The sequence below is a fragment of the Mixophyes fleayi genome, chromosome 4, assembly GCF_038048845.1.
Source record: "Mixophyes fleayi isolate aMixFle1 chromosome 4, aMixFle1.hap1, whole genome shotgun sequence".
Taxonomy (NCBI): domain Eukaryota; kingdom Metazoa; phylum Chordata; class Amphibia; order Anura; family Limnodynastidae; genus Mixophyes; species Mixophyes fleayi.
In genome coordinates, this window is record NC_134405.1 from 325,991,775 (window position 1) to 326,003,798 (window position 12,024).

The 12,024-nt window shown below is 40.1% G+C and overlaps 1 protein-coding gene across 2 annotated transcripts in view; it reads left to right on the top strand.

Annotated features, from left to right (window-relative positions):
* SHISAL1 (shisa like 1) overlaps nucleotides 1-12,024 on the top strand; it is a 120,885-nt gene that overhangs the window by 75,628 nt on the left and 33,233 nt on the right. For both annotated transcript variants that reach the window (XM_075210262.1, XM_075210263.1), the window contains exon 3: nucleotides 7,256-7,469. In XM_075210262.1, the coding sequence (XP_075066363.1) occupies nucleotides 7,256-7,469 (214 nt within the window). The remainder of the gene's footprint in view (nucleotides 1-7,255; nucleotides 7,470-12,024) is intronic.

Consider the following 12,024-nt stretch of genomic DNA (forward strand, 5'->3'; position numbering starts at 1 on the left):
TCCATACATTTCTGAGGACGTGAACCATAATTACATTTACTGTAATATTATCTATGTATAAATATTCTCTGATTAATTTCTTAATAAATGAATGTGGGTTGTAACTTTAACTAATGTGTCCTATTTGCAAATGTAGGTGTGAATGTAAGTGTATGTGCTATTTATCTGTGCAATTGCGATATTAACCCCGGTGTGACGTACCCTACTAATCGCACAGTAAACCAATAGTAATCAATTTAGCCGACTTCATCCAATTATTCTACTTCAACACTGCTCTACAGTGGTCAAAGCACTGGCAGGCAGCAGGGGTGGAAAGACAGAGTCTGTGCTGTATCTGTGAGTGATTAGCATATTAGTTGGGCCAATTAGCATTCTAGTCATTTGTTGGAGTCTCTGCCAGGTGAGCAATAGTGAGGGGTTCTTTTGCAGTTTCTGTGAGTGTCTTAAAAGGACATTGAGAAGTTCTCTTTACAGATGAGATCTCTATTCCGCTTTAATTCCATTATCTACAAAGTTAATGCTTCTAGCCGTCTGCTTTGCTAATACTGTCATGCACGTACAGACACTTCCCTTTTTTATTATCAGAATTTTACAACTTTTTGATAAGCTGCCCAATCATTTGGAAATGTTGTATGCCATAAACTATTTTCAGAAGCCCGAAGTCATGAAAATGTCTAAAATAACTGAAGTTGCTGAATAAAACATTGGAAGCTAATGTACTATGAAGTCATATTCTATCACAACCATCACATAACAGATTTCTAAGATAAAGAGAGGTGACCTCAGTACAGAAATAGCAGTGTACCGCGTTATAGTTTCCATGAAAAACAAAGCCGAACTGGCAAGTATGTAGGTTAATGTCTTATTAAGTCACACAGATGAAATATTCTCTTTTCTCTTGTGTGAACCATTTAATTGGCTGGCTCATAATTAAAATAAAAATTATTCTCCTTTCTTACTGCTAAAATTAATTCAGTCACTGCCGTCTGCTAGGCTTCATACATTTCCCTTTTGGATAATACAGGCACAGAGTAGATGAAAAAACAAGTCTTGTCGGAAAATATTCAGAAACAAAGCCAAAGTGTTCCGATAGTGCTCGTAGAATGATGTTCCTTTGTCTTTTTTCCTTAGAAAGAACTTGCTATGGCTCTTTTATGATTTCAGTTTTAGAACAAAAAAACCCTCCCAGCAATTTTTGGCCCATTCTGAATTGGCATAATCAAGACCCTCCCCCCCGATGAGTGGCAGCTATTATACAGATTGTCAGCCTATACTGATCATCCAACAGGGATTGGGTAAGGGATTAAAGAAGATAAAATACCCTCTATAGTAAATTAAATACAGTAACAGTTGTAAAAAAGCATTGCAGTATAAGAAATAAAATGAAGCATATAATTATCATTTAAGGAATTGTGCGTAAAGACATGCAAATTGCTCCCAAGATGTCCCCTATTGGCCAACTATTCACCATTAACTATGGTGTGTACACTATAGTATGTACTCTATGTTGTATACTCTATGGTATGTACTCTATGGTATATACTCTATGGTGTGTACTCTATGGTGTATACTCTATTGTGTGTACTCTATGGTATGTACTCTATGGTGTATACTCTATGGTATGTACTCTATGGTATGTACTCTATGGTGTGTACTCTATGGTGTGTACTCTATGGTATGTACTCTATGGTGTATACTCTATAGTATGTACTCAATGGTATATACTCTATGGTTTGTACTCTATGATGTGTACTCCATACCTCCCAACTGTCCCAATTTCGCGGGACAGTCCTGATTTTAGGGCTCTGTCCTGTTGTATCTCCGGGGGACATGATTGTTCTGCAAGTGGGAACGTTAGGAGGTATCTTCCATTCACAGGTGGCCTGCAAAGCATTGGAGGTGAAGGGAGACTTTTAATGGGCAGCCTGGTGCTTTACAGCGTTAGGCAGCACTCTAGGGGAGCGGTCCCCTTGGTGCAGTGGCCACGCCCCCACCATGGTGTGGCCACACCCCCTGTTCTACTGTCAGGGATGGAAATGTTGGGTGGTATGGTAGTCTTGCAGATTTGGATGAAAGAGTTCCGGTGGTTAATATAAAAGAATCAGGGGTAGATTTATCAAACCTTCTAAAAAGCTATCATTTATCTAGTACATTTTAGAGAATAATAGCCTGATTCTGATTGGTGGCTATGAACAACACCTCCACTTTTCCTTTCTAGAAGGTTTAGCAAATCTACCCTTAGCTCTGCCCACCAGACTCTCTGACTGTAGATGAAATGTGCACCCCTGGGTATTTTTCCTCCCAGGGACTTTATAATGACTGTGGGCAGAGAGAGAACTTTGGGCCTGATTCATTAAGGATCTTAACTTGAGAAACTTCTTATTTCAGTCTCTTGGACAAAACCATGTTACAATACAAGGGGTGCAAATTAGTATTCTGTTTTGCACATAAGTTAAATACTGACTGTTTTTTCATGTAGCACACAAATATCAACTTTAAACTTCAGTGTACAAATAAGCTATCAAGTATTTGTGTGCTGCATGAAAGAACAGTCAGTATTTAACTTGTGGGCAAAACAGGATGGTAATTTTCACCCCTAGGGCTAGATTTACTAAGCTGCGGGTTTGAAAAAGTGGGGATGTTGCCTATAGCAACCAATCAGATTCTAGTTTTCATTTATTTAGTACCTTCTACAAAATGACAGCTAGAATCTGATTGGTTGCTATAGGCAACATCCCCACTTTTTCAAACCCGCAGCTTAGTAAATCTAGCCCCTTGTATTGTAACATGGTTTTGTCCAGGAGACTGAAATAAGAAGTTTCTCAAGTTAAGATCCTTAATGAATCAGGCCCTTTTATTGTAAACCATAAAACAGGTTTTACTGTGGTGTTTCTCTAACAGGTGGCTGGTAAGCTGTAGACTGTAGATGTGACTTTTACTGCACTGTAAAAAACACATTTATATGAAATATATTAAGTAGCAGTACTGTATACCAGTAGTGGAGTGGTGCAGTGAACTCACTCGAGTAACAACGACGCTTCACGGCTCGTTGTCAGCCGCACGTCCCGTATGTCACATGACTGGCACCATAACAACGTGGTCATCATGATGCGAAGGGCTTTGGAAGCAGCGTGATTTGTTAGTTTTGATACCCACCCTACATATTAAAGATAACACCACACCCACATAACATCCCCATGTCACTTGACTATCTTCCAGAGCAGTGAGGACCTCAACAGATTATTGGGGGGGGGGGGGGGGGGAAACGCAACTTGCCTTGGACAGCAGGCCCCCTTATCAGTCCTAGCCCCTGGTACATCCCATACCACCTGATTGTGGTCCTGGCTAGCAGATAGAGCCAGATATGTACAGCCATATATTCAATTTGTATACAACTATTTCAAGCATATCAGATCACAACAGTGCAAGATATATAACAATGGTTTCTATTGTGAAGCAATTTACATCTGCACAGTGTATTTCATGTGAGAAGTTGGACCCAACAAGGGCATGTGAATACTTCCTGCATTAGGCTATTACTGTGCTAGATAGTACGATAAGTCTCCAACAGCCACTCTTCAAGGCTGAGTACATCAGATGTTTATACACCAAGTGTAATGGGTTTCTCTTGACATGAAGGTTAATCCTTTAAGGCAGAGAGGAGCATTGACAGGAGAGGTACTAGACTAAGTTTACTTTGCAAAATTACATCCTTTCATTATGTTATCACCGATTCCCCCGCTCTGTGAAAAGCATAATAAAGGTTATATCATGGACAATGTGTGATTTAAATCCTACTTACATCTAGCAGCTTTGCACACAGATACCTCTGTGCCTGATAGATATAATTATATTAGATGTAATAAGATTTGTATATCCATTTGATTCAATACAAACAGTGCCACAAGTAGGTTCCTATAAACTTGTACTATCCAGAAGCTCATAGCTCGTCTATCGCAGTCTCTAGTAAGAATTTGCTTAAAGATTATAATAAAGTTAGTTTACTAAGTTTTCCTGAGATCCACAGAACAGATTCATGTTCCAACTTCCCTTCTCAGACGCATTAGAATATCTATTTCAGCAGAACATCTCAAACATTAAAACCAGAAATATCTCCTAACATTGCATATTTTTACAATCCCTTACTTCCTGATAAAGTTCCGTTCTTATGGGAATAACTATGAGGGAAATACATTTTTGTAGACTTAGGAAGCGATTTACTAAACGGGGATTTTGCAATCTTTTTTAAATTTATCAGGATTGCTAGAAATTGCCAAATAGTGGGATTTTTTTGGTCCCATCTCATTAATCTGATTCTTCTTCGGACGTCAGTCCCGTTACGTGTTGTATCCTGGGTGAAATTTCTCTGCGCAAACTCAGAAATGGACCTTACACCAGTGACCACAATTGCATCCAATTCATGTGCAAACACAAATGATACTTCCGACTGCCTGCAGTCTGAAGGACAGAACGGGGGTGGAAAAGGCGAATGCCTGTAGCAATGTACAGTAAGGGTGTAACAAGGTCAATCGCACCCACATTCGTCTGAATTCAAGTTCTGGACATCTCTCAGGTTCGTGATTTTTAGACGTATCACTTGCACCAGCGATAGGGCAGGTGTAAATGCCAACTGATAGTGATGACTGACACCTATGCGTGCCAGGACATGTGTTTGCAAGTACGAGAAACTATATAAATGCATTTCACTGATTGGCTTGTTAGTTTACAATCATTGTTTGGAGCGTTCTAGAACCAACAAACCAAATTACTGAACATCTTAGCCAAGTGTGAGGAACATTACTTGGATCTGCTGACTTTACTTCCTCTTCTAACTTATCGTCTCTTGTTCCAAGTCATAGAATGTCACCATGTCCAGGGAATGATTCCGTTGGGTTCCGTCTATACAGAACAAACTCTTCTTCGGTCTTCAAACTTTTTCCAGGGACTCCTATTCTGACATTTAATTTTCTAGATCTTTCCACATGTGTCTTACATTACACCGTCCTGTGTCTTTACAGTCAGTGACTGAGATGTTACCAGTAGCCTCATTGATGTGACTGCATAAAAACATCAGTAGATAGGATGTGGGAACTGAAGGCCAAGAATCTTCTATGGACCCAAGCCAATCCTCCAGACACATGCTCGCCGGCTGGATGAACTTCTGGGTCATCTTGCAAGTTATTCTTTTAGAATATGATATTTTTTTCTGACTAAACATTATACATCTAGCACACAATTATAATGTAAATGAGCATATGACTATTCAGACATACAAATGTGTTGGCAGATAAACACTATCAGATGGATGAACCATTTAGTGTTGCAAGCAAACCGTTCTTGCTTGTTCTTATTTAGCCTTAGTATCACTTTATAAATATCCCAAGAATATTATGTTCTTATACCACTCTAGACTAGAAACTTCCCACTGAATATCTGTCCCAAGCATCTACTTCTCTCAATTAATTCTCTCTATTTCCTCGATTGAATGTCCTTCTGGAGAGGTGGTCTCCAGAACTGAACACAGTACTCCAGAGTTTGTCTAATTAGACTGCAATACATAATTAATCTCTTCCTGTCTCTTGGAACCTACATTGCTTAGACCAATTTATAGTTTTATCATTTGGCATCTGATGGGGGAAGATACCAGGGGGTAAATGTATCAATCTGCGGGTTCTTCAACACCCGCGTGTTCAGCCTCTTCCGCGATTAAATTTCAAGCGGCGCTGCATTGTAAAGGGTTAACTTCCCTTTACAATGCAGCGCCGCTTGAAATTTAATCGTGGAAGAGGCTGAACACGCGGGTGTTGAAGAACCCGCAGATTGATACATTTACCCCCAGATGTCATCCTAGATGTTGAAGTCAGAAGGCCCCTAGGCAGGCTGTAGTGGATTACAATTGAAGTAGACGGGGCAATCCCCAGGGACCCATGATCCCAGCCAATAGTTGAAGTAGAAATTTAAAAGTCACGGTATGCAAATTGAGACGTGGCAGTATGAATTAGCCCCTCCCATGATCCACTCAGATCCTCCCATTGGAGCATTGGAATAATCATTGTTAAAAAAGCTGTACTCATTGTATCTGCAGTCACAAGCAAAAAAAAACGGTGCACATTTATTTTGAAATTATTATTATTTTACTGATAGCATCTCTCTAATATATTGTCATGCAGGGTTGTAAAGGTATGCAGAATTAAAGCTGTACACGGTCCTATAAATGCCTTAACATTCTTTTACAGAAATCTGCCATCCTCCAAACTAACAGAAGTTTAGGAAAACTATTCCACAGGAAACTGTGCAGAAAATGAAATGTTGCCCATAGCAACCAATCAGATTCAAGCTTTTATTTTTCTGCTATAGTTTAGAAAATGAAAACGGACAGCTGATTGGGTGCTGTGGGTAACACTGGTTTTAATGAACAACTACATGTAATATCTTCAATTTACCTGGCTCATACGTGAGCTCTCTTATGTCATCCACTCATAAAACATTCAGGAAACATCAAATAAACTGACTCCGATAACATCCTGTGATTGCATAACTAGAGCATTCTGTGCAAGCTCCAGTATCACAGTCTTATATGGAAACAGAATATATATATATATATATATATATATATATATATATATATAGTGTGTGAGGGAGCAATGAAGCACTGACTACTGTAGAACTCGGGCCAGTGTAAGCCCTACTGTCCCCCCGCCACCTCCCACTGGGATGGGGTCCACTCCTATTCATAAGCGACACCCCCACCCTTGTTGCCTCTTCTCTAGGCAGAGATTGGGGGTGGCATATACTCAGCTCCCCAGACTGGGAGTTTGGTGCTTGGTTGTGACATCATAGCCAAGCGGCACACTGCTGTCTCCTTCTACTTCATGTCAACTGCCGCTGCTCTGTGTAAGGGCATTGCGGGTATTTACACCCCTGGATGGGTGACATTATGTCACTCATTCCATGTTTTAGGCGCCCCATAAACATCAGAGTCCTAGTCTCACCTAATGACAGCGCCGGCCCTGGGTAGAACAGACTGCACAAAACCCTTGCCCCAGGGCCAATAGGTCCTCGAAGCTTTTTGCCCTCAGCAATTATAGTGCTTCCACCCTGGCTTCCGCTTGATGGGAGTCAGCTGCAGAATCTGGATTATAGTTGGCAGACCAGCTATGTGTATTAATGCTCTGTTGAATGTATATATATATATATACATATATATATATTTATATAGCGTTCAGATGACTAACTGCATTTTTATATCCCACAGTCTCCTCAGCACACTTCCGAGTTTGTGAGCCGTATACAGACCATAAAGGCCGGTACCACTTTGGATTCCACTGCCCGCGCCTTTCCGACAACAAGTCCTACATCTTGTGCTGTCACCATAACAACACAGTCTTCAAGTATTGCTGCAATGAGACGGAATTCCAGAACGTCATGCAGATGAATCTCACCATGGGCAGGGATGGATATATGCATAAGTAAGTGACCGAGCTCCTCAGTGTCTGTCGCAGAAAAGTGTGTTCCCGTCTATGTGACTGTAGGTGGATAGTTACAGTCAGTATATAATTCAGGGACTGTCAGTATTAGTCCTTGTAAGGGTTTTCTTTTATTTTTTTTAAGTAATAGTACCTAAACATTCAAAAGAGAAAAATACCGAACCAGGCCCAACGTCCTTCCTACAGTCTTAGCATTATGCCGGCGGTCTGGTGAGATCACTTTCACAATCTGATCGGAACACTCTGGGAATCAATTAGAATCCTCCCAACAGCCACATACATGAACATGTTGTTAAATACTTATCACAGTGCTTACCTAAAGACAATTTTCGTCCAACGTGTCCCCCATGGCAGACCTTGTCCACGGCTTGTGGGAATGCACAAAGGGTTGCTAACGATCACTTAGTTAACAACTTAGGTATCCATAACCCCGGAGTGGGCAATATTGGGCACTCTATATAGGGGCACCAAAACCTAATAGGTGTAGCCACAAGGAAAACCGTACTCCAAATATGGGTCAAGAGCGTTCCTCCACTTTTTTCGAGAGAAACTTTTCCATGTATTCCAAATGGACTGGCTGGGCTACAACAGAAAAAACACAAACAATAGCTTTTTGACAATCTGCTAGAGTTTTATTGAACTTGCCCCTCTTCCCTGATAGAACAGGTCCAGAAGTTGCTCCCATCACACTTAGTTGTATGAAATGCGATTACGATTAAGAACCAACTATTTGTTTATGACATCTAAATCCAAGGGTAGGTGTCCACGTACCTCCTCAAAGAATTAATAAAGCTATTGCAAACTCTATAGACTAATTAAGGAGGATGTTTGTATGTTGCACACAGGAACGATCTCTTAAACTCTTTATTTTCTTACCTGTCTCTGTTTAACTGCAAAGGTTTGTGACCTATGTATGTATTATCCTCAGGCAAACACATGGCTATAACGTTCCAGATATAAATCGTTACTTAAAACATTGGACTGTTCAATATGTGCTCTGGCATAATGTCATGTAAACTGCACGTGTGGAACAAATATTGTATGCTTCAATTAATCAACAAATGTTTTTTTGTTTTGTTTTTTTTTTAAATTATTGTAGGATCAATAAGCATTTGAAAGCAATTTCATTAGGTTGCAGTACCTTCTAACAGTCTACAGGTGGTGTTATGAGCTTATCAATATAAAACACACTTCTTAGCTAGGAGTAATGATGAGGGGGTCAATAACACCATCAGGATCAAAAGAAAGTAATTCCTTATAATGAAGATTAATTTAATAAATATGTGTTTTTATATATATATATATATATATATATATATATATATATATATATATATATATATATTTATAGGCTGTTTAAAAGCTTACTTTGAGGGAATGTTTCTTTAAACATACTAAGGAAATGATGATGTCTCAAATATCTATATATTAATAGCATAGGTACGAGTTATGAGTGACTTATTTATATGATGCCGTTGTCTGAGCAGGACACATATAACAAATTAAAGGTCTTGGTCTGTAGATTTGCAGAAAAATATTAGCGTTGTAATTAATTGCATCATTCCAGAGTTATTTCGCAAAAAGGTTCACCCGCCATTTACAACAATGCATTACTATTGTCCTCTGGAAAATGTGATACCTGGCAATAGACCTGTGTACCTGATCTTTGCTCTGGAAACTGTGAACTCTCCCTGTGCACCTGCTGGATGACCTGTAACATGTGACCTGCTGGGTGGTCTGGAAATTGTGACCATTATTGCAGCTCTGCTGGGTGAGCTGGAACATGTGACCTGCTGGGTGGTCTGGAAACTGTGACCGTTATTGCAGCTCTGCTGGGTGAGCTGGAACATGTGACCTGCTGGGTGGTCTGGAAACTGTGACCGTTATTGCAGCTCTGCTGGGTGAGCTGAAACACGTGACCTGCTGGGTGGTCTGGAAACTGTGACAGCCATTTGCAGTCTCATATATCTTGCGGGGACCATGCTCAGCAATGTAACTTCAATTTAAGAACTTTTATATATATATATATATATATAAATATATATATATATTGTAGTGTATAAAGCAATTCTTTTGTTCCTTTAATATAGTGATAGATTATATAGTTGTTTATTCATTATACTCCATTGTTAAATTTTCTACATGTAAAGTAGTATATAAAAAAAGGTATTGAGTTCTGTTAATAAAGTAATTTAGTCATTACATTTCACTTTAAGGCAGTTACCGCCGGGTTTCTCTAGTTAAGTGTCAACGTAATTGAGGTCTGCAAATATTTTGCAGAACAGTTCACCTCTACTCATAAGTTTAGAAAGTGGAGAACCGGGTAAAGAGAAGAATAAGATGAAAGGGGTATAGATCAAACGGCTCCCTTTGTCTATTGTTCTGCATAACAATGCACATGACAGACAGTCGCTCAGCTGTGACACGATAAAGGAAGCCTTCGCCTGGACTTACAGAAGCTGATTTCCATTTCAATTCTGGAATCCAATTAATACCATTTCTAAATAAATCTATAATCCATCCATTAGGCCATTACCATGGCAACTGTGTGCAGCCTAAATAGCAAGTAGGCATCACAAGACGGTCCCTGCTCTAGCTGTTTGCTTTCATCTCTCAGCTTAAGTGAAAATAACCCTTTACAACTAGAATCCAGCTTCAGCTGTCTCCTTCCTCCTATGCTTCCTGGTTTTAATATATATCTGAATATTAGGCTTTGTAATAGAGCATGTAATGTATGAGTGGGATTTACTTTTGTTTAATGCTAAAGCATGGCCTTAGCGGTGTGAAGTTTAGATGTTCTCCCTGTGTTTGAGTGGGTTTCCTCCGGGTGCTCCGGTTTCCTCCCACACTCCAAAAACATACTGGTAGGTTAATTGACTACTAGTAAATTGACTCTAGTACATACTTGCCCACTCTTCCAAAATTTCCGGGAGGCTCTCGAATGTCGGGGAGTCTTTCTAGACTCCCAGAAGAGTAAGCAACCTCCCGGACAATTGTGGAATGCGGAGCTTAATGACACAACTGGTCTATGGGGACGCAGCGGTGTAACCACGCCCCCCCCCCCTACACTTGTCACATGACCTGTCCTCTGGGATCTTCCGGAGGACAGGTTTAAAGAGTTGGCAAGTATGCCCTAGTCTCTCTGTCTGTCTGTGTGTGTATGTTAGGGAACTTAGACTGTAAGCTCCAATGGGGCAGGGACTGATGTGAGTGAGTTCTCTTTACAGCGCTGCGGAATTAGTAGCGCTATATAAATAGCTGATGATACTGATGATAGCTGGAAGAGCCATGTGATGTGAAGGTTTCTCAGGCACACCTGCTTAGTACCCAAGGATGCCGCTTATCAATTTACTAGGAAACAAACCATTATTCTGTTCACCAGGAACTAGTGAAATCACTGAGTGAAGTCTTGTGTTACTAGTGAATGCATAGGCTGCATTCAATTGAATATTCACTCAGCCCATAACAATGGCTGCTTCCACTGCGTGTAGACGACAGATGCACTTTAATCATAGTTGTTTCCTCTCCCAGAATATCCAGGACACTCCTGAATTTCTAGTTCTCCTGGACTCTTGTTAGAGCAGTGCAAACTCCCGCAATCCTGCCCACTTCCTTAGTGAAGTGGAAGGGGGCGGGGCTTAAAGACCAGTTCACACAAATGTCATCTTCCTGGCCCCCGCTGCTAAATGCCGCAAACTATTGCATAACTTCCTACTATCGGTGGAACTGATCCAGTTTGTGGCCCTGGAGTGGGTGTGGCCACACATTAATATGGGCGTGGCTTAGGTGGTTGTGGGCATGATTTCGGCAGTCCTGGTCATAGTTTGGGTGGGGCTTATATGTGTCCCGATTTTGCCAATGTTAGTAATATTATTATTTTCTGCTTATTTATAAAGCACTGACATATTACGCAGCTCTGTTCATTGAGGGGGGTCATGGCATGACAGAAATTACATATAATGATATGAAACAGAGGGTAAAAATGGCCCTGCGCAAAAGAGCTTACAATCTAAGAGGTATAGAAGAAAGAGGGATAATTAATAAGATTAATTGGGCAGCATCATAGTTTAGGAAGATTTGTTTCCAGAAAAGGTGTAAACCCTACTTGTAGAAGAGATATGGGGCCTGATTCATTAAGGATCTTAACTTGAGAAACTTGTTATTTCAGTCTCCTGGACAAAATCATGTTACAATGCAAGGGGTGCAAATTAGTTTTCTGTTTTGCACATAAGTTAAATACTGACTGTTTTTTCATGTAGCACACAAATACTTGATAGCTTATTTGTACACTGAAATTGAAAGTTGATATTTGTGTGTTACATGAAAAAACAGGCAGTATTTAACTTATGTGCAAAACAGAATACTAATTTGCACCCCTTGCATTGTAACATGGTTTTGTCCAGGAGACTGAAATAACAAGTTTCTCAAGTTAAGATCCTTAATGAATCAGGCCCCTGGTTATCACAACGCTTGAACACAGGAGATTTCCTCCTGATTTAACCCCCTGGTAAATTATTTTAAAAAAAGCTGTGAGGCT